Raw genomic sequence first — 23,976 nt, 5'->3', positions numbered from 1 at the left:
ACCAAGTCTTTCAGGTCCTTCATTTGAGAATACAACATACAATTAAGTGACAAACAAGTGACAATAATTATAAACATTAATGTCTTAAGCACAATTTCTACACAACCAGGAAATTGGTTTCTTAAGGGACAACAGGTTCCAAGGTGATGTAGAAGTATTTCAAGTCCATGATTTGAGGGTTTGACCCTCAAATCCCCCTCATTGCCTCCTGTGGGGTCTCAAGATCCAGTCGAGGCACCGCAAAGTGGTCTCCATGGGTCTTCAACTGCTAATAGTGGCCTCCTCTGCTCCAACGTTGAGGGCTTCTCAGGTGCAACAAGCCTTCCCTAGTCTCACAATGTCTAGGCTCTGAATCAACTGTCATCCTTACTTTTGTGTCAAGGCTGGCCTGGGGGCATGTTGGGTCCAACTATGTCATCCTGAAGAATCATCAAATCCGGGACAAAGTCAACCAATGGTTTGGGTGGTAGAGGTGTTGTGGGACATGTGTCATCCCATGCTGCTAGTAGGAGGACCATGAGTCTCAATGCTTCACTTGTTTGTGCCAATGTACTTTTCTGGAGGGATTGGGTACTGTTGAGAAGGTGCCCAAGACCTGGGTTGCTGAACCACCTAACAAGAACAACATGAATTCTAGTGAAAGCAACCAGTCATTAGGGACAAAGATCATTAGTGCATCTAAGTGAACCAAACTTGAATGTTAAGGGCAATTTAATACTTCAAACAAGGACCCCTTCCAAAATCAGGACCCTGATCTTGCAATGGTGTTTTCTCCCTAGGTAGGGGTGGCTAAAGGTCAACCCTATTAGGTGTTTCCAACCCCTAAGGGGAAGTAACATTTCCTTGGTCCACCCTTCAATTGATAGGTGTTAGTGAATAGTAATGATGACAATAGAGGGGATAAGACTTCATGGCCAAGTGCCATGGCCAAAGGGACCAATTGATGGGGGGTGTCCACATCTTAAGTGTATAGATGTGAGGAGGGAGCATTTGTGGATGCATGAATTACCAACTCGGCCTTTGTTTTTCCACCCCTCTTGTGCACCTTTTACTTCTTGATTTTTCTTTGTATTACTGCTTATAGCTCAAGGGTTAGAGCTTGCTTTGAATGATGTAGAAATTGATTACCCCTTACTGATGAGTCATTTTATCCCTCATCACGGTTGGGACATGCAAGGGTTTCCTCTTTTGATGTGATGGAGCAATGAATGCTCAGGGATCAGGGGATGTCCATATGAGTGAGGTAGAGATCAAGCTAAGCTTTTGCCCATGTGCTAATCTTTATGTCCCTGGCCATCTTTTGCATTTTGATTTGCCTTTCTTGAGTTCTTTTATGGCTGTGATTGCTGCATCAACCTCCTAGGGAAAAGCTTCCGAGCCCTACCCAAGTATGTGGATATATAGAGGCCAAATCCCAAAGAGCCAATGAAAAATTGAACCGAAGAGTGGAGGTGATATAGGGCTTATAATGTAAGATGGAATGTGTTAAGTATCATGTATGGGAAGATGGAACTACACTATCTCAATCAAGATTTCCCAAGTAGTGCCCTTCCTATATCCAAAGGGCCTTAAGGGAGGTCCTGTTACCGCTCAAACTAGCAGGGGTCCTACGAGGGGATCTTATAGAACAACTACTAGGTCAAGGGGCAGCAATGGAGCGATAGCCCACTGTCACCTCAGCTAAGGCTCCCTACTTTTTACAGACTTTCACCGATGGGAGGAGACCCGGTAGAAGAGGAATCACAATGATGAATAGATCAATGATCGGATAAGGAGTGATTCTTAAAGCCTATTCACAAGAGAGACTCAATTAAATAGCTTGCTTGAGAAGCAAGGTGATAAGCTCTCTAGGAAGGGCTAAGAGGACACTTGAGCCTAGGTTTAGAGGATATGCCTTGACAAGGGGCTTCCTGGACTTAAGGATCCTTATGGAGAAATGGATTCTATGTAATCCTTGTGGAATTTGAGTTATAAAGTTGTCAGACCACAGAGAACCCAAGTGGACCCAAACTAGGTCAAGGGTATGGAGTTGATCGACCAAAGAGGGGCTTGACCTAATTAGGAAAGAGAATAGGATCAAAGGACTAATTTTCTTTTGAGATTTGAATGCAATGATACAAATGAGTACACTAACCCAAATCAACCTAGGGAGAGAAATGATCCTCGAGCTAGGGCTTGTGATATCTTGGGATTCACTGTCGAAATTGCTTGAAATTTGGAGGACCCCTTGAGAAGACCCCAACGCAGTTGTGGACCAATTTTCAAGGTGTTTGGATGGCTACAAAAGATTTCGCTTGATGCCCTAGGTGACCCTCTAGGGTTAGGCCTAGAAATTAGAAAAGTGAGGAAAAGGGGTAAATTTGACCACCAAAGGGATACGAGGATCAGTGCCTTATTACTTGGGCTTAATGGAGTCAAGATACACATAGATCATGAAATTTCGTAAGCTAAGGAGCCCTAATTGACCTTTGCTAGCCTCTCCAAGGGCAACAACTAGGTCAATAGAGATTTATACTTCAAATTTGCAAAGGAGACAAAGTTTCGAGGTCTTTAACCTAAGAGGTGCCTCTAGGAACATTCACCCAATCCCTCAAAGGCCAACACATACATTTAATTACTTATTCAAGGTCCCAGAAGAATTTCACCTTACATGTAACGCATACAAGAATAAAGATAACAATGTACATGCAAATAACTAGTAAGATAAAAGGAATAACATCAAAATTTTGACTTACATGAGAGAAAGAGTATATCCATTTATCAACTTCGCATTAGAGAAGCTCCAAAGACAATAGTGAAATCCAAACATCATAGTGCATCAAGAAAAGCTCCAAAAATTCATCCCAGCAAAAAGTGCAAAAACCTCATAAGAGATACTAAATTACTAATCCAATGCAAGTGATGGTGATCAAAATGAATCTTCTCACTTCTATTTATACAATCACTAAGGAGTTCGATTTGCCTAATTTGGCCTAATGGAGCCCCAAATAATAAAATAATGTGTAATAATAACATCCCTTGGTGACAAACCCACCAAGATAGCTCAATAACACAATAATAAGCCTCCCAAGAGGGTTGGTTTCATCAAAACAAAACATGAAGATCAACGACACTAGATGCAGGTACTCAACCAGGGCTAAAACCCCTCTTTATGGGAAAACCCAGTCAAAACTTCTACTAATCAAATTGAAATAGATCAAGACCTTAGACCTGACCAAAATGCCTTTCTCCTCCACCAAGTCAGCCTTCCAATATGATTCAACAAACTTGAGTAGTCTCTTCTTGTCCAACAGCTACAATCCAACAAGAACCCAGAATTGCGGCCCCCAACAACTCCAAAATTTCGGCCTACCTACAATTCTGCAACTTCGATCCTTCCAACAACCCAAAAACTTCGCACGTGTGAGATAAAGAGAGAAAAATTCGACTTCTTATACTTGATAAAGAGCTCCTTCTTCTTCGTTAGGGTTTCTCTCTTCCTTGATTTTTGCACCTTTTTTTGTCCCCAACAACTGCAAATCAAACTTGTTGGTGATATATTTCAAATGAGGTCTAGTCGCTGCCTTTATATAGTAGATTCTATCCCTCAATTAGGCCGACTTGGTGGAGGCCTAGATGACCTAATTTTCATCAAAATAAATTTCTTCTTTGATAGATGAAGCCCAAGAAGGGTCTTCTACATATTGACAAAGACAAGGACACTTGACATAAACCCTAGAAGCCTACAATGGAGGCTTTGACCTAAAAACCATTGACCCAAGCATGAAACCCATGCTTTAATAAGTCAATTTCTTTTATAATAATTTATTAAATATTTATTTTGACAAATACATTACATCATGACTCAAATACAATTATGAAGACCAACACTAGTTACATTTTTCAACACTTCCTCTTAACTAGGGAGGTATTCATAATTACATATATACAGAGGTACATGGAAGATCTCAAAGTGATATACTCTATGAAGAGTCACAACACACACAGTGCTATAGATTAGATACCTGACCAGGGTACTCTAATCGGGTGGGACTAAGGTGTGTTCCAAGCTTTAGCCTCTATAGGTACCATCAAGCTTCCACTCTAACACCAACCTAGGGATCTAGGTGCGTATCCAAGGTCAGAGCTCTATGACCAATGCCACCCTCCCTACTTCGGGATCTAGACATCAACACATAGGCTGACCAAATGTCCTCCCAAGCATCTTGTTGCCACAATATGCTTCATCTCTCCTTATCAACTAAATCAGATATATATCCACCACTCCAAGCATGCTTCAAACGTTTAAACTTTTTACGGAGAGATCCTACACAATCACAACCCCAATCAGTAATAAACTTTCAAGTATATATACAAGTAAACACAAACCTTCGGGGTCCTCAATCATTTTGATGCTACTTATATCATCATCAAGTTATCCAAATACAACTTGTCAAAAGTTTTTTCTTTTATTTCTTCAGTAGCACTAAATACAACCTTAGTACTTCTCAAGTATTTTGTTTGCAAATCCATCAGTATTCATTCACTGTTTCATTCTTTCTTCAAGGTATTTACTATGACTGTCATAATATGCCCTCCCTCTCAACTGGGGAGATGTACCTTTTCTTCTATCCAATCTCCCTCTCAACTTAGGGAGAACAACAACATTGAATATACTTCATTCTTTCTCATGTCATCTTGATCATCATCATTCTTATAGCTTCCTTCATCATGCTCATCATTATTATTGCCTTTAATTACGAACATCTTCAACATCTTGAAGATTATGTACCTGCAAAACTTTAATAGAAAGTACAATCAAATACAAATATACAAAAGCATGAAGTCAACTATATCAAAATCATGTGATTAAAATGGAAGCATCAAAGCTTTCAAGCTTTTGACATCAAATACCTAAACCTAGTTAGGTCCATATTCAACAATGTTTACATACTAATCTTGCTAGGGTTTTGTCATAAACCCTAAACTCCATCTTTGAGACACAAAGCCTTAGATTCAATTAAATAACAATCCAATCATAGTACTATACATCCGAGGTTTCAACAATATTCCTTTTAGAATTTACATGTCAGACTCTACTAGAGTTTGTTGCAAACCCTAGATTTTATCATCAAAGCTAAATCACATCAATAATGGAAAATAATATCATCATGCCCTAGAATATCAATCACTACTAGGGTTTGGTTATATGCCCTAGATTTCATCAACTATCAAGATAACATACTTGCATATACATATCTTGGGTTTCATTATCATGCACTAGCATCAATATCCATACCTACTAGGTAAACCCAAGACACAAACATCAATACATCAGAGTTAGATATATAACAATTTTAATCAGACTAGGGATTTGATCATACAGACGAATATACACCTAGGATTTCATTCATAACATCTTATTATAACTATTACAAGGGTTTTGTTCATAAACCCTAATTTACCAAACCCTAAAGATTTAGGGTTTCACTATATAACAACAAACCCTAAAGGGTACAGTGATGTGTGGTTTGACAGTAAGTCACTTGGGCGAAGCCTGGGAGACCGAAGTTCAAATCTCATTGAGTACACTGACCTGCTGTGGTGGAAGCTAAAGGGGCGGATTCCCCAATCCCGTCTTGGCGGCACGTGAGTCTGCTCTTGCTAAAATCATAGGATCTTAGTATACCCGACTTGTAGGTGGTTGGATGTACTCCTGGTGTTATAGAGGCAGCTACGAGGATTGATCCTGGGTCTCCCATAGATTAGGACTGGCAGTTACCGATTCACCATGTGGTTTAAAAAAAAACAAACCCTAAAGGATTAGGGTTATCAAAACCCTAAAATTCAAAGGAATAAGATTTCATCATATGTTCTAGACTTTATCAACAAACCCTAAGAAGACTAGGGTTTCATAGTCAACATTGACATACCCTTATCATTAATAGGCTAGGGTTTTATAGTGAACCCTAAGGTTAGGGTTTCACACGAATGATCAAATGACGAGATAGTATAATGAAGGCAGATTCAATCTAATGATTAATCACCCTAACAAGAATCTTTAAGATTCAAAAACCTAGACATAAATATGTTAGTAATGTAAAGTAAATTTCAGAAGAAGAAAGATCATACCTTTTGTATCAAGAAAACCTTGCAACAAATCTTGTAGTATTTGACATACCTTTAGTTGTTCTTTAACAAACCTTGTAGTACATCAATTCTTGAAGGGCTTCCTTTGCAACAATCTTTTTATGATTTAAGTCTTTCCTTTGAAGTCTCCTCCAGAACCTTTGTGTACTCTGCAAGCTTTTCCTACCAAGGAAAATATAAAAAAAAGGTTATGAGTATATAATACAAACAAATCTCGATGTGAGGAGGAAACTAAACATGAAAGATAAAACAAAGAACAATATACTTATCTTTTGGTAAAATGGTGAAGGATCCCTCTTAATCTAATCTTTCTAAGGGATACCTACAACTTATCAAAACAACTTAAAAGATTTTAACAAGATATATTGAATCTATGAACTATGAAAATCAAAACATAAAAGAAAACATTGCAAAACTTAAAGTAGGATATGCAAGGGATAGTATCCCTAAGAGTCTCTAGCAAATAAGTCTTTGACTTTGGATTCTTCTGTCTTGTTCTTCTTTGGTGGAGCTTCATCAACAACATTTGCATGTTCTCTTTCTCTCTTCTTATTCCTTGGATTTTCAAAACAATGTCTTTTGTAATGACCCATCTTACGACAATTGTAGCATTCAATCTTGGATAGGTCAACTTTTTTCCTTAGTAATCTTTAAGATTAAAAAACCTAGACATAAATATGTTAGTAATGTAAAGTAAATTTCAGAAGAAGAAAGATCATACCTTTTGTATCAAGAAAACCTTGCAACAAATCTTGTAGTATTTGACATACCTTTAGTTGTTCTTTAACAAACCTTGTTGTACATCAATTCTTGAAGGGCTTTCTTTGCAACAAATTTTTTATGATTTAAGTCTTTCCTTTGAAGTCTCCTCCAGAACCTTTGTGTACTTTGCAAGCTTTTCCTACCTAGGAAAATATAAAAAAAGGTTCTGAGTATATAATACAAACAAATCTCGATGTGAGGAGGAAATTAAACATGAAATATGAAACAAAGAACAATATACTTATCTTTTGGTAAAATGGTGAAGGCTCCCTCTTAATCTAATCTTTCTAAGGGATACCTACAACTTATCAAAACAACTTCAAATATTCTAACAAGATATATTGAATCTATGAACTATGAAAATCAAAACATAAAAGAAAACATTGCAAAATTTAAAGTAGGATATGCAAGGGATAGTATCCCTAAGAGTCTCTAGCATATACATCTTTGACTTTGGATTCTTCTGTCTTGTTCCTCTTTGGTGGAGCTTCATCAACAACATTTGCATGTTCTCTTTCTCTCTTCTTATTCCTTGGATTTTCAGGACAATGACTTTTGTAATGACCCATCTTATGACAATTGTAGCATTCAATCTTGGATAGGTCAACTTTTTTCCTTGGTCCTTTGAACTTCTTGAATGTCCCATTCTTCTTATGTTGAGCAGTGTAGGCATTTGAAATGTTGTCTTCTTCATCCTCGTTATTTACTAATGAGATGTGGGCTTCTTCTTTATTGCATGCATTCCACATTTGTTCAAAGGTAGGTGTATCTTTCCAACTGTTAATTCCTGATGCAAATGAGCTCCATGATTTTGGTAGACCTAGTAGTGCAGCAATCACAAGTTCTTTCTCTGGTACAACTTCATCAATTGCTTGTAGTTCATCTCTTATTCTAGATATCCTTACAAAATATGATGATATAGTGTCATCCTTTGTCATCTTCATTGTTCTTAGTTCATTTTTGAGACTAGCTATCTGACCAATGTTCTTGATGGTAAACAACTTGGAAAGGGCTTCATACATTTCTTGTGCAAAATCTATATTGGATATGTATGGGATTAGATTGTCCTTCACTCCATCTACTATCAGATTCATGGCCAAAATGTCAGTTTCCTTGAATTTCTCCTTTCTTGCATCATCTGTAGGTTTCTTAACATTTCCTTAAACAAAATCCAAAACTTTATGCTTAGTGAGAATAAGATCTATCATCTTCTACCATGCCCTGTAGTTGGAGGCTCCTTTTAGCTTGTTTTTTGTCTTCATTGAGGTTGTCAGTCTCTATAGTTAATAAGCTTATCTTTTTATATGATCCTTTCCTTAATGACCTTCTTTTGTTCCTTCCTCCTTAACTCTTCTTTCAATTGACCTTCAAGCTGCCTTTTCCTTCCTTCTTCACCTTAGCTCTGATACCATGTTAGAAAATCAGAAAGGCAAAAATATTTTCTTATGTTGATAATTACTTGTGATATTCTTGTAGTTTTATTATCTTCTCTTTATGTTCTTCTTTTATCTTAGTTTCATCAAGCAATCATCAAAACAAAACATGAAGATCAACGACACTAGATGTAGGCACTCAGTTAGGGCTAAAACCCCTCTCTAGGGGAAAACCCAGTCAAACTCTTCCACTAATCAAATTGAGATAGACCAAGACCTTAGACCTGACCAAAAGACCTTCATCCTCCACAAGTCAGCCTTTAGTCTCTTCTTGTCCAACAACTACAACCTAGCAACAACCCAAAATTTTGGCTCCCAACAACTCTAGAATTTCGATCCAGCTACAGTACTGCAACTTTGGCCCTTCCAGCAACCCAACAACTTTGCACGTGTGAGATAAAGAGAGAAAAATTCAACTTCTTATGCTTGATAAAGACCTCCTTCTTCGCTAGGGTTTCTCTCCTCTTCCTTGAATTTCACACCTTTTTTTGCTTCTAGCAACTGCAGATTGAACTTGTTGGTGATATATTTCAAATGAGGTCAAGTTGCTGCCTTTATATAGTAGATTTTGCCCCTCAATTAGGCCGACTTGTCCAGGTTGAGGTCGACTTGGTGGAGGAGGCCTAGATGACCTAATTTACATCAAAATAAATTTCTTCTTTGATAGATGAAGCCCAAGAAGGGTCTTCTACATATTGACAAAGACAAAGACACTTGACATAAACCCTAAAAGCCTACAATGGAGGCTTTGACCTAGAAACCATTGATCCAAGCATGAAACCCATGCTTTAATAAGTCAATTTCTTTTATAATAAATTTTCTTTTCTTTCTTTTGAGAAATACATTACATCATGATTCATACAATTATGAAGACCAACACTAGTTACATTTTTCAACACAAAGTACAATAGAGTATAGACTTAGATATGTTAGAGGTGATGGAGTGCGATTAGTGGGATATACAAACTTAGATGAAGATGAGAGTGTAGCTGATAGGAAAAACACCTTGGGGTGCTTCTTTAGTTTGGGATGAACAATGAATTCATCGTTTAGGAGGAAGCAAAGTTTAGTGGTGCTCAGTTCAGCAGACACTAAGTACATGGCTTCGAGTTTAGTGAGTTGCGAGGCCATTTGGCTTCGCAAGATGCTCACAAAGTTGTTTGGTCTTGAGTTGGAATAGATGGTTATTCATTGTGACAATCAATGTTGCATTAAGCTCTCTGAAAATCCAGTGCTTCATGATAGGTCTAAGCATATAGAGATCAAGTATCACTTCATTAGAGGTAGGGTCCAGAGGGGTGCTGTGAGGTTGCAGTACATATCCACAGATGAGCAGGTGGCAAACATTCTCACCAAGCCCCTAGTGAAGGGGAATTTTATGTTCTATAGGGACAAGCTGGGGGTGGTGGAAATCCTTTCCTTGCTAGGAGGGATTGTCGATGTTTGTAGCATCAGAAGGTCTTCTGCACAGGTTGAGTGTCTAGCATGTAGGAGAGAGTTCTCTTTAGGTGCTTGTTCGAGATGAACAAGTATCATGATTTCTTTTCTAAGCTTTCACTTAGGAAAAACACATCAATTAATTTATTAGGGACAAGTAACCTAATTATTTAAGTGATTTCGATCTGATCTCCATTGTTGACCTAAGTGGATTATGAATTAATCCTAGCCTTCTATCTCTTTGGAGATTAGGGATTTGGCTCAAGTGAAATTGTAAAAAGAACCTAAGGGAGAGGATGGACACAAAATTACATTTTGAGGAAACAATTTTCTCATGAGTGATAGGCACGAGTGACTGAGGAGAAAGGGGTAAGGGTTGTAAGGGTTTTACCCTAAGGAGATAAAGAAGACTAGTATTTGGGATAAACCCTAGAGGAGCAAAAGAAGCATTTTATGTTGTAGCTGTTATGAGAGAAGAAGACTAGGGTTTTGTGGCATTTTGAAACCCTAGTTTTGCTTGGGGTGCGTGTTGTGGAGAGAGGAGGAATGCCTTTTTACACTTGTGGAATACAAGTGTATTTTCTGAGGAGGATTTGCTGGTGTGTATGCCAGCTTGTTGAGGATCTTTAGTGAAGTGACCAGCAGCTTTGATTGGAAGTTATTCTTAGCTAGGAGAAGGTGGTTAGGGTTTTCTTATGGTTTCCCTATCTAGGGTTTGGAGAGCTTGACTTGTACCAATGTGTGATGAACTATTGGTATATGTATATACAGGAAGTGTTCCAACTGTCCAAATCATCTTATTATCCTTTTTATTGGGTAGATTTTTACATTGAACTAAATTGGTTTAAGTAATATATATATATATATATATATATATGCGGGCCTTGACGGGTTTTATAGTGAGATGGGTCACTCGCATAGAACCCGCGGTTTCTACCTGTACCCGCCAAAACCCGCATAAAACTCAGCTACTTGTGTTGAACTCGTGAAGAACTGCATATGACCCGCATAAGACCCGTGGAGACCCTAAAATTCGATTTTTTTTTTTTGGCTCTAATTTTTAATTTTTTAATTTTTGTGGAGATCATGTTAGGGAAAGGGAAAATGGAGGGAAAATTTTGCTGAGTCTTATACGGGTCGTTCCCAAGTCTTATACGGGTCGCTGAGTCAATAGCCAAACGAGTATCATACGAGTACGGTTCGTGCAACATTGATATATATATGTGTGTGTGTGTGTGTGTGTTCCAACTGTCCAAATTATTGGGTAGATTTACATTGAACTAAATTGGTTTAACCGTACTCAGAAGATAAAAGATCAGATTTACTGCTATAATCTTTTGTAATAAGAGACTTTTGAGATCTGATATATGCCTGGAAAACTGTGCCCTAAGCACTGAAGCTTTGTGGGATTGAAGCATACTTGAATGTTATTTATTTTTTTGGATTGCCTCGTGAAATTGGGTTGAAGAGAAGTGAAATATTGCTACCGTAAATTCATATTTCAGATTCTGCCTTAGGCTGAAAGTCACAGGAAATAGATCCGGGGAAGCTTAACGTTGAGGTGAAATTTCAGAATTTGCAATATACTGTCTGATTCTCGAAAACTCTACAATGTTAGGGCTAAACTTGGTTTGTGATATAACCATGATCAGGATAATTATGCCTTAACTCATTTAAGTTTCAAGAAACTAAGTAGTGGTCAAGCTAACTAATTTAGATTGGTTAGAAATAATGCTAGTTCAGTGTAAGTTGTGGTCATTTGAGTATAATTTAACGCAATTTAACGCATACTTAGAAGATAAAGGAGCAGATTTACTGCTATAATCTTTTGTAATAAGAGACTTTTGAGATCTGTTATATGCTTGGAAACTGTGCCCTAAGCGCTGAAGCTTTGTGGTATTGAAGCATACTTAAATGTTATTTATTTTTTTGAATTGCCTTGTGAAATTGGGTGGAGGAGAAGTGAAATATTGCTGCCCTAAATTCATATTTCAGATTCTGCCCTAGGCTGATAGTTACAGGAAATAGATCCGGGGAAGCTCAATGTTGAGGTGAAATTTCAGAATTTGCAATATACTGTCTGATTCTCGAAAACTCTTCAATGTTAGGGCTAAAATTGGTTTGTAATATAATCATGAGCAGGATAATATGTCTTAACTCATTTAACTTTCAAGAAACTAAGTAGTGGTCAAGTTAACTAATTTTGATTGGTTAGAAATATGCTAATTCAGTGTAAGTTGTGGCCATTTGAGTATAATTTACTAATGTCTGATTGAACATATCTGTGTACATAAGTCTGGTAATGAAATGCGATTTATATGCATATTTATCTATTCTTGATTTTCTCATACTAGTGAAGTAGATTTGGATTGATGCAAGTGTTGCCCTAATGGTTTTAACTTGATTGCAGATTCTTGGAGACGGGGAATTGACTACAAAGCTCACGATAAAAGCGCGCGCCTTCTCTTCTTCTGCAAAACAGAAGTTGGAAAGCAGCGGATGTACATTAATAACATTACCAGGGAGGAAGAAGTGGGTTAAACCTTCAGTGGATAAACACCTAGCTCGTGCTAATGAGTACTTTGCAAGAAAGAGAGCAGAAGCATCGAATTAGTTTTGGTTGAGGCTTCTTGTACATAAGATTGGCTCATGGCATAACTTTCAAAAGTGCCACTGCTCGTTTCCAATCGTGTTTTTGACAAGGTTAGAAGAGATTGGCTAGGGTCTTGAAAAACTCAGATGGTAGACTGCTCCAGCATGTTGCTGTTTCTGTTGCACGGTTATTATTTCTGATATTTGTAACATCCATTTTTCTTACTAAGAGAAACTTGTCATTTTGGTCCTTACTTTTTTAAGTGAAAACAACCCTATGTCGATTCTGTAAGTATGGACAAGGGTTCTAATTCACGCATTTGACTGTTGGAGGACATGTTTCAATGCCTGATCAAACTAACAAGGACTGTATCTTGATCTGTGGGTGCTTTTGACAATGAAATGACGATACACAGCTCAACACCAAATGCAGAAGGGCTAATATATTTTGTTCCCAAAATACTAGATGGAGCAGACGACGACGACGACTACTTCCTTTTTAATCTATTATGAGTAAAAAAATAATAATTGTTTCATGGTGCAATACATGTACTACTGGGTTCGTGTCAAAAGAAGACTTTACAAATACCAGTATTACATCAATTAGTAACTTGTTTTAGTGGTTGTGTTTGTTCCAGTTATGGAAATTATATTTAAATATAATTTAGTAAATGTTAATGTGTTTTGGTGGTCAGTGCAATTTAAAAAAAATCATAGTTGAGGTGAACCATTGGGGCGTACCAAGGCATTTTTAAGAACCATAAAAGAATAACAATAAAATTGTACAAAGTGAGTGCCAAAAGAGATGCGATTAAGCCCATAAGCACAAAATGGTTAATGGCCGGAAGGGCACCGAATCCTAAATAAAGAATGCTATCAATGGGCAGCTCTTATAATATCCAAGGTCAAGAATAAGTTGTAGATTAGTATCACTGTTTAAGGTCACGAATAAGTTGTAGATTAGGTATTATTGTTTATTGGTTGGGTGCTCTAGAGTATGGAGATTTGTTGATGTGTTTTCATGTCATATGTCAATTAGAGTGATTTTGGTTTATATTTGAACTTATATTCTTTTAAAAAGAGATTAAATCTATATTTTTAAAATCTTTAATGTGATTTTTTCCGAAAATATTTTATATAAAAGAGATTTAGTTAAGTCTTTAATAATTCAAAGTCATTTTCAATATAGTGTTTCCTTAGATAAGCAAAGTGAGGATAACTTTCTTTTTAAAAATGATACTAAAAATAAGAAAATTTGTTATAATCATCTTCTCTTTGGATAGCACTATGTGTTACCTTCATCGAACACTTGTGGAATAAAAAACTAAGGATATATCTCCAAGATATCACTATTTTCCTTGTCATCCACTTTTATCCATTTCTAATTTATCTTTTATCCATTACTTTTTTTGGGTATCTAGAGGAATCAATGAAGGGGCTTGGCTCGTACTCATGTGATAGGGGGTCAATTTTGACCGCCACTATTGTCACATCTAGGTGAACCCATGCCCCATGCATGGTCCACACAATAAATCAAGGTATTTGAACTTCAAACCTCAAATTTGCACATCGTCTTCATATTACGATGATCACTAGTTGCACCCCTCCCCAAGAGGTTTTTATTCATTATCCTTTATTTTTCATTTTCTCATCATTATTTTGCACTCATTATTTGTTTTCCTAGCCATTTTTAGAATTTTGAGTAAGTTATTATTCCTATTTCTACGCTAAACTACTCTTAATTTTTTTACTAGTAGAATTGACTATTAGGGTGGTCTTGTATTCACATGACATGAGGTTGATTCCATTAGCTACCACCATAAACCACCAGGTGTGGTAAAAACCACTAGGTGCACCACACTTGCCTCTAATGTGAATACATGTTAATTGAGGGATCAAACCAAGGACTTCATAATATTTTACATAACATGTTTACATCCTTTGCCATATAAGCTACCCCCAAGGGCTACTCTTTTTTTCATCTTTACTTAAATCATTCTATGAATGCGGGTTGTAGACCTTTCTTCACTTCACTTCATCTCTTTATCTTTTCGCAAGTCCACATCCTACAATTTGCATCTGCATTTCCATAGCTTACAAATTGCACTGCCATTTTACACTTGGCCCTTTTTTTTTAAACGTGTGGAGGCTTTATTGTGGACCTCTCTTTACTTCACTCTACCCTACATTTTCATAGCCTACAAATTGCACCCCGCAAGTCTATATCCTACAAATTGTATCCCTTTTTATACTTTGCCATTTTACATTACTTTCTTTCTACATTACTCATTTTACTTATAAATTTACTTTTATCTTAACTTAGTCATCTTTCGTTTTATCTACAACTAGTTATTTTTCTCACTTTTTATTTTTCAATGTTACTTTTACCTCTCCACATTATCCTTTCCATCTGCATTATTCTCCTGTCTTAGATTATTTTCATGCATTCTCATATCTTAAGTCTCCTCTTTTTCTTTACCACACCTCTCAATGACACGTGGCATCAATATCTATGAGTGAAACTTGGAAGATATGGGTTGTACATGGATTGTTGGGTAGTAACTTAGCATGATGATTGAACAATTAGATGACAACAAAAAACTACATTATGCATAAGTTATACATGGTTTGATGGGTTTTTCTACTTAATACACAATATAGGGAGCCTGTTTCCTTATAAATTGTTATAAATTCCTTTTGACAATACATGGGGAATAAAGAGGGTGGATTTATAAATCAAAGGCCAAGATTGACAGGGCGCAGATCAATGATTGTTGATTTACTATCTTCTTGAGACTATATATTGAGCTCTCGATGTCCAATTGAGCAAGCGAGAGTTCGTTGGAAAGCTAAAGACATGAAGAACAACCTAGAAATGATTTACATGGTTGGAATGATAATTATCATGTCCTAAAAATTAAAATAACAATCGTGAATATTTCTAAATTGACAACAATTTATTTTGGAAAAATGATTTATATTAAAAGGGATTTTTGAACTTCTAAAGTGAAGCCTAATTTGGAGGATGCATATCTAAGTTCGATACTTAATTCAGTTATCACAAAATGACTAAAAACCCTAACTGTAAATCATTTCCAAGAAGATGAATAGAAGGTTATATACAATATGTGAAACACATTCAAAGAGGGGAGTTGGACATTATTCCATCCACCAGTTCTTATATTTATTTTCGAGGCATTTCCTTTCTTTTGTCCCAATCTTTGATTGTCCATCTTTATTAGTGTATTGTTCATTTGTAAAGCTGATGCTTGATTGTATTTAGCCTTTTCTTCCAGGCTTCCACTATTATCTTATTTGGTTCATGGGAGCCCCATCTCAACCCATTTGGATTTTTTTAATTATTCAAGTATTGCGGACATTGTGTTATGTGATAGATACACACTTTATTCTAATTTGAATGTCAATTTGTAATATTTTTTCTCTCGCAGAGAGTTATTCTAGGAGTTCATAACATTTGTAGTTTTAGACTTCATATAAGCAATGAGGTTTTGTGTATATTTGTCATATGCATCTTTGTAATCTTAAATGAATGAAATCATTTAAAGCTCTTTGAATTTCTGGGCCATTATCTTAAGTGTAAATAAATTGAAAGTTTGACTTTATTTGATAGATGTGTATCAAAAATCCAAGTAAAAAAGAAGAGTACTACCTCTATAAAAACAAAGAGTGGATCTTAATAATTTATTTAAGAACAACCTAGGAGGTTGATTCTTGTCCCTAATAGGAAAAGAGATCAACACGACTATGTTGCTAGAAGGGCGTTCCTCTAATAATGAACATTTGAATTTGAAAGAGAGGATTTAGATGCCATGTGTCATGTTATGGAACATGTGCTCCTAGAACCCTCATTCATGCTTCTAAAGTCTACCAATTGTCTACATTATACCTCCAAATATATATAAAACACCTCATATAATTCAATGTGACCTTAAGTGGTGAGAAATCCTCTTGAATATGCATCACATGCCTTGAAAATATGAAGTAAAGGTAATGAGACTGGATGTTGCAATGCCTAGAAAGTAAGTATTGTCTCTAATTGATAACAAATGCACAATGAATAAAAAGGGACGAAAAACCGTTTTTGCATTAGAATGGTTAGTGCATGTTTTTGGAGGCATTAGAAGCTGCGCGTAAATAGTTCAGTGAGAGAGTTCAAAAATATTAAAGTTATGAACCTTGCACCTTAAAAATGATAAAAAAACTAATAATTATTGTCCTATTCAAGGCAAAAATCTCCTTTTATAATGAATACGATGTACAAGATAGTATTTGATGATTCTAAGACTAAGCCTCCTTTGTGTGTGGGTGTGTGTGCATATAAAGGAGACAAAGGGTACAATTATAATAAAATGGGACAATGGGAGGTTGTAGCCTACATAACAATATAATAATAGAAATATAATCACTCAATATTTAGGGCTTGATAAGGGGTTTTAAGGTTAACATGGGGCTTATATAAGGCTTAACATGCCCCTATGCTTCAAACAAGTTTTGTCCTTAACACTTGACTAACTACTAGTGATTCTGCAAGAACAAGTCATCTTTCTATGTCATCTCTTCCACTGCTAGGGTCTTTTGTTTAATGATGTACTCCAAAATTGTTGGGTTACTCGACTGCTTAATCTTTGTCTTAATGATTGTTTCTACTTCTAGCATGATTTACATTTATCGGTTGTAAATGAATAGCTTGTTTATGATCTTGATTAGGTGGAACACCTTTAGGTATTAACAAAAACACCTTGAGATGATTGTTGACAACTTTATGGAGATCCCATGGCATAAATGACATTTAATTTTGAATATTTAGTAAACATAATTGTGCCATTACACCTTGGTGCCTCTTTTTTAGTATTTTTGTCATTCCATTAGAGCTTATCACTTTAGAGTGTTTCCCTTGGATACCTCTAAGCTCAATTTCCTTTCCTTCTAAGGTAAATCTTATGAAGAGATCTTAAAAATTAAAAGTCACTATTCCCAATGATTGTAATCATTGGACCCTTAATACAACATCAATACCACCCATTTGTATTGCAATCATGGGACTATCTAACAAATACTCCCCCATATTGAGCTTAATACTATGGCACTTCCTTGAACAATTTATGGTGCCTCCATCTACAATCATTACTTGAAACTATGATGTTGGATGAAATGATTGAGAAGTTTTGCTAATTTGTAATTGATGAAGTTATGGGTACTACTTGAATCAATCAACACTATTACCTTTTTATTTTTGATATATCCTTCTATCTTGAGGGTTTGTGGAGTATTGATGCCAACCAATGCATGACATGATATTGTTGGAGTAGTCTCTTCTAGCTCTAGATCTTGTGACGGGTCCAATTTTTTATCTTCTTCCTCTTTAGAGTCTGTAGAATAATTTATCCTCACTACATTTATGTTTCTTGCTATAATTGTTGCCACAGTTGAAACATAGTCCCTTCATAGTCCCTTTTCTCTTATTTCATCCATTTTCTTAGAAGTCAACCTTGTTGGTTTAGGAAAGGGAGCATGATCTTCACTATAGTTGTTAGCGACTAATTTTCCAATGGATATACTTTTACTTTCAACTTCCCTTGCCAACTTGAAAGCATGCTCTAGAGATTTAGGTTTAAAGAGACACAACTCATGTTGGATGCTTTCCTTTAAAGTTCCCATAAATACGTCTAACAAATTATCCTTTGAAATTTTCTTTACTCTGAGACTCAACTTTTGGAATTGTTGAATGTGCTCTATAACTTGACCTTTTTGTCTAAGATTTACCAATTGAGTGGAGAATGTGTTGCTCTTAATATCCCCATAATGTGCTTTCAATTTCTTTGTAAAATTGGGCCAAGATATAACTTAATCCTTTCTCCTTTCACAAATCCATTAGTACCATACATGTTGCTCTTGTTCTAAAAATTAAGATATAATATGTACCTTTTGTAAGGATGCCACTTGGTATAGATCCAAGTATTGCTACATCTGAAATATCCACATTACATCATCATTACCATCAAACTTTTTCATATCGATTTTTGGAATATAGTAGTTCCTTACTACCGACTTTAAGCCCTAATGATCTGGATCTTGGATTGAAAAATGATGATTATGGTTTTGCAATACAATAGTTGTTCTCTCCAATTGTGATGGCATACTTTCCATATGAGGTTGATTCTCAACATCATGCTTCTCATTATGTTCATGATTTCCTTGAATCTCCATGTCCCTATTAGGGAAATCTTTTAATATAATGTTTTGTAATTCTTTTATTTCTTCCTAGATGGGTTTTTGCATTTTTTTTTCTTATTTTCATTCATCTTATTTTCCATTTCTCTTTTAAGTTTTTATTGAGAACTTGATAAGTTCACTTTTTTCAACATTCTAACATCTATTTCATCAATTTTATTCTGTAATTGAGAAAACCTAAATTCTAATTCTTCACTTTCTTCATGAGTCAAGGATGAGCCTTCAGTGGATTTAATTAGTATGGTAGCTTTATTTGGAGGCATGTTGGAAAATAATAATAGTACTCTTTACCACAACTTTTAGTCACCCAAAAAATGTGATGTTCAATCAATTGTTAGGTCACTTGTAAGTTACGTACCTTAATTTGGAGAATATTTGAATGGATGAAGTTTTTCTTGATATATCTCTGAGATTTGAGACCTTTTTGATATGAAACTTTGGTCTGTAATACTATGATATTTCTTTTTGCAATTCCATAGGTGTTAATTAAGTTTGATGTGTTAATTGAGTTTGATGTGCCAAGTGAAATTTATGCTAACCTTCCCAAACTTGCTTATTTTTGGCCTCTTTCCACGTGCAAACTTATATATTGTGCCATATGTCTAATTATTGAAATATAATTTTGAAATTTGAACTTGAGGTACTTCTGTATGTTTTTTGAGATTCTTAAAGATTTCATAGTCTGAAAAAGTCCAAAAAATATAGTAAAAATACCAAGCTAACATGTTTAAAATTTATTTTAGGATTGTTCTAAAACCCTAACTTCCACAAGGTATAACTCTGAAATTATATTGAACCAAATTATGAAAATTCAATTATATGCTCCCCAAGGTTTCTTCTTAATATGGTCCAAGTTTTTTTTTGTAAGCTTGGTAGGACTACATATTCATCATGTCCAACTTCTCACCCTAATCTGAAGGGATAACACAAGATTTGAACCCAATACTTCTGGTGTGCTGATACTTCATTTCCACGACCATTGCCAATTGAGCTACCCCAAGTGGGCAATATGGTCTGTAACAGCCCTGGTGAAAATTCCATGTAAAAAATATACAAGGCCATGGTGACGGGACATGTATTCCAAGCTGAATGGCGGGGGAAACATTTTAATAGGCGCTGATTCGGTTTATTATGGCTAAGGAAATTGGCAAAGGCAATGGCTAAGGATTTGGAAAGACAAAATGGCATTTTTGGCACATTTAATGGAAATTAGGAGAAAAGGAATATGAAAGGTCACAGGTTGCATGCGAGGAGGAAAATGAAGAAAATATAGGCCTCATCAATAAAAAGGCTTCTAAGGATCAGTGGATAAGACTTGATCAGTTAAGTTTGAGAGCACTCACATTATTCTCTCTCTCTCTCTCATACTCTTGGATACTTAGAGTTTTCTTGGAGCACCCTTGGTGGGTGTGGCATACTTGGATTCTTGGAGCAAGAAAGGAAAATGAAGAGAATGAAAGCACAAGAAGGCATCGAGATCAACATTTACATCGGATTTGCTTGCAGGTACTGAGTTTCATGTATGTTTCCTTCACTATTTTTGGCATGCATGGCATTTGCATGTGGATTTTTTGGTTGTGATATGTCATTGGCATTGAGGATGGTCGAGATTGACAATGGATTTCCTAGCCTTGCCATTTCTTGGATAGACATGGTGATTGTGGGTTTATTTTCATTGTTGTGTTTTTGGTTGGTTTTCATGTTTCCTTAGCTTGGGTTGAGTTACTAGTCCTATAGCCTTGGTTGGAAAAACGCTCTGGAGCCCTGGAACAACTTGGGTTGAGTTACTAGTCCTGGACCCTTAGTTGGAAAAACGCTCTAGAGCCCTTAGTGGGTTGAGTTACTAGTCCTGGAGCCTTGGTTGGAAAAACACTGTGGAGTCCGGTAAAACACTGTGGGTTGAGTTACTAGTCCTAGAGCCTTGGTTGGACAAACATTCTAGACCCATGAAAGGCTTGGATAGAGACCGATATGATGATGGTTTTGTGATGTCCGACCATGAGGTGGAACCACTGTTTGATGGGCTGAGGTGGATGGCCTCTGGAAGCCCTGGATGAGTTTTGATTGATGTGTTCTATGAGATCCCACATTCATATTTGGAATATGGCAACATGTGAATTATTGAAGAGAGATTTGGCTCAACCATTCTACGGCCGGGTGGAATGTGGAAGTCCCATCCCAGGTTTGGATTTTTCATCATTAATGAAAGGTTATTTCTCCTATTATTTCTATGAGTATTATGATGGATTATATGTGGTGTATATGGCTGTGATTTGATTGATATTTATGTCCCTGTTATGCTGGTTACTTATATGTTTTATGACAACAACCATGTGTGGCTCTCATCATGTTTTTAATTGTAATTGAATGATCAATGTATCTATGACCTAATGGATGGAATGGAAATTCAAGTGATAAGGAAACAATGCTTCATGGAGAATCTCAGATAAGTATGAGACCCTTATGCTCAGATCTGTTACTTACACCCGTAGGTTGCATCTTTACTAAGTGTTTGACAAAATGCCTTTATGGCTAGTAGGGGTCCAATCAAGGTCTTGAACAAGAATTTTCTTTAGTACTGTCATTTCCGTGTTATTTTGATGATTTGAAGAGATGGTTCAATTTTGGGTAGTGACCTGGGCTCTGGCCTAAACAAGTGGATAAAAACCCAGAGTCGCTGGCATAGCATTGAAAAATTGGGTCTCTGGTCGCTGGCAGACAAGTCTGTGAGAACGACTATAGGGTTATATTCGCATGCATGCCTTGTCATGGGAGAGACTTTGGGTTTAATTCATCTAAATTCTAGGTTAACTCAGGGGTTGGGCACTTGGAGTGGTGGATTAGCTCCTAGGGGTCCTGAAGCACCTGAGGGAGGTCTGTGTGTTGTGTTTCCGTCGATTCCATTTCCTTAAGGTCACCTAGGAGGTTGAATCATATCATAGTAGCCTCTCATCGCATGTTTACCCTGACTGGCCAGTTGCTTGGGTAGATGTGGGAGGAGGGTGTTAGAGAGTGGTATCAGAGCGTGGTTGCACTCTCCTTAGGTTGTGTGTTGATTATGATTTCTGTTGGTTTCATATGTTTTGATTATGCATGTAGTCCATGTGCTTGTTGCATCTGCATGGTGTTGATCATGGTTATAGTGATGTCGCCATGTGAAGGTTGAAGGTGTTGTCGTGGAGTATGTCTTCCTGCGTGTATGGTTGATTATGTTGTCATGCATGTATGGTCTTGGTTATAGTTATGCATGAATAGTAGGTCAAACATGCCTTGTGAAGTCATGGTATGCAATTTAGGTCATCATGATGCTATTGGTTGTTATGATGCTAATGTGTATGAGACAGAGTAGGAGATGTAGATCATCATAATGAGGTTGCAACATTGGACTTTGGGGTAAGAGAAGATCGTAATACATGTATTGTATGTTTAGCATGCAAGTATGTAATCTAAGGATTGTCAAATGAATTAGGTTTATGTACATGTATTTTGATGTTATCGTTACATTCATGATAGGTGATAGTTGATTAGTATAGTCACATGCACATGTGTAATGAATGATAGTAACCTTTGGTTGTATGCATTGCTATTTTTGTTTTATGTTAGATAACTTGATGATCATGTTATATGTTGTTGACGAGTATGCTATAGGTTAACTTGTTGTTGTTATATGATAGTTAGCTTGATGATTAGGTCATATGTTGTTGATGAGCATGTTATATGTTAGTTAACTTGATGATTAGGGTAATTTCATTAAGATCTTGATGTCATATGTATCATGCTAAATTGGATTGACCTATGCAGATCATTAGGGTTACGACATTCAATTATGAGTCGACTTATTGTGTTGCAACGTGTGTTAATAATCTAGACCGATCGTACATATTTGATTGCTATGCATAAATAATAAATGCTTATGAGTTTATGATGTGAACATGTTAGTTAGTTAGTGTTATGGATATCATGATATTATTTATGTTTGAGTTGACATGTTGTAAAGTTATATCTTGCTAACTAGATTGATTGTGTAGACAAGATAACTCCCTTGAGATACATTGAGGTATGAGATTTCTTATGTCGTCTATTTAGTGTTTTAATGTTTGATTATGTCTTCTATTTGGTGTTTGAGGGTTTGGTGTCTATTATGTCGTCTAGTTGATTTATTTAACATGGTATGTTTGAAAGTTGGTTGAATGTTTGATGAGTTGCATAATACGAGTATGTGTTCCAATGATCTTGTTTTAAGATGATTGTACTAACACATGTGTTGAGACAATTGATATGTACTTGAGTGTAGTAGGTGATAGTTGTAGCATTATGTCTAATGACTATGAGTTGACTATGGATGATGACATGATTATTAGTCTTGGTAAAGGTTGATTTCAAATTGATATATATGATTGTTTTGATATTTGGAATGTGTGGTTGACATGTGGGAAGAGTCGCAGGAAACATGCTTTGTATTAGCGTGATGAGGTAATAATTGATGTGTTATATACTAACAGTCAGGTGATGTGATAACATAATAAGACTCAATTGTAGCAAGGTAAAATGGTAAAAGAAAGGAATTGGGCAAGAATTCCTTTGGCTATGTTTGGAAACCCTAATTACAAATGAATGAGTAATTTGCATACAAGAAGTCTTCTTAAACTTGATTTTGTCTGACATTATGTGGATATGTGCTATAGTCATGAACATGTACTTGATAGGTATATTAGCCAGTTTCTAGTTACAGGTAGATCTGTCAAGGAAATTGGAGTCCCTTGAGACATGGCACAGATGTGTTCAACTACAAGGCAGCGTGCTTGACATAACAAGATAAGGTAATTGGTGTATTGTTATGTTATATATATACTAACAATTATGTGTTTATGGCAGTATGATGCAGGGGATTGCATGGAAAAATAAATTTCCATGAAATTTTGAAGAAGGCTCAGGTTGAGATTTCCTTGGGAACCATGGGGATTGAGTCATGGTGTCTATTGCCAATCTTGTGCTTTTGGTCTTTTATGAATTGTTGAGCTTGATTGTGGTTTTGTTTATGTCTAGTGCAAGGCCTTTCCACTTTGTTGTGGTGTCATATTGTTATTTACTTTCATGGTTTTCTTCTTAGTTGTTTCTTGTCTTGCCTTTTATGTTTTGAGTCTTGGGAATTGTTTGGGAAAGAGGAAAGTTGATGGAGCTCGGGAGAGCTGTGTGGTACCTGAAAGGTAATGTGAGATTTAGAGGAAGCTCAATGCATGGGTAAGCGCAGTGGAAGGTAAGAGTATGATAACCAGCTGGATTGGTTGGGTCCATTGTCGTGAATGGATAGTGGCAGTATAGTCATGAGAAAGGTAACCAGAAAAGGTAAAGTAAATGGATTTGAGGTGTC

The 23,976-nt window shown here is 36.3% G+C and overlaps 1 protein-coding gene across 1 annotated transcript in view; it reads left to right on the top strand.

The window, feature by feature from the left end:
• Nucleotides 1-12,733, top strand: part of RPL15 (ribosomal protein L15) — a 71,453-nt gene extending 58,720 nt beyond the window's left edge. The window contains exon 5 of the mRNA XM_089386059.1: nucleotides 12,172-12,733. Within this exon, the coding sequence (XP_089242185.1) occupies nucleotides 12,172-12,375 (204 nt within the window). The 3' untranslated portion in view covers nucleotides 12,376-12,733. The remainder of the gene's footprint in view (nucleotides 1-12,171) is intronic.
• Nucleotides 12,734-23,976: the final 11,243 nt, after the last annotated feature.

This window comes from Pinus tabuliformis, chromosome Q, assembly GCF_031772625.1.
Source record: "Pinus tabuliformis cultivar Carrire ecotype Pingquan chromosome Q, CPIR1, whole genome shotgun sequence".
In the NCBI taxonomy this organism is placed as follows: domain Eukaryota; kingdom Viridiplantae; phylum Streptophyta; class Pinopsida; order Pinales; family Pinaceae; genus Pinus; species Pinus tabuliformis.
Note: the sequence above shows the minus strand (reverse complement) of the source record. Positions and strands in the feature narration are given on the sequence as shown.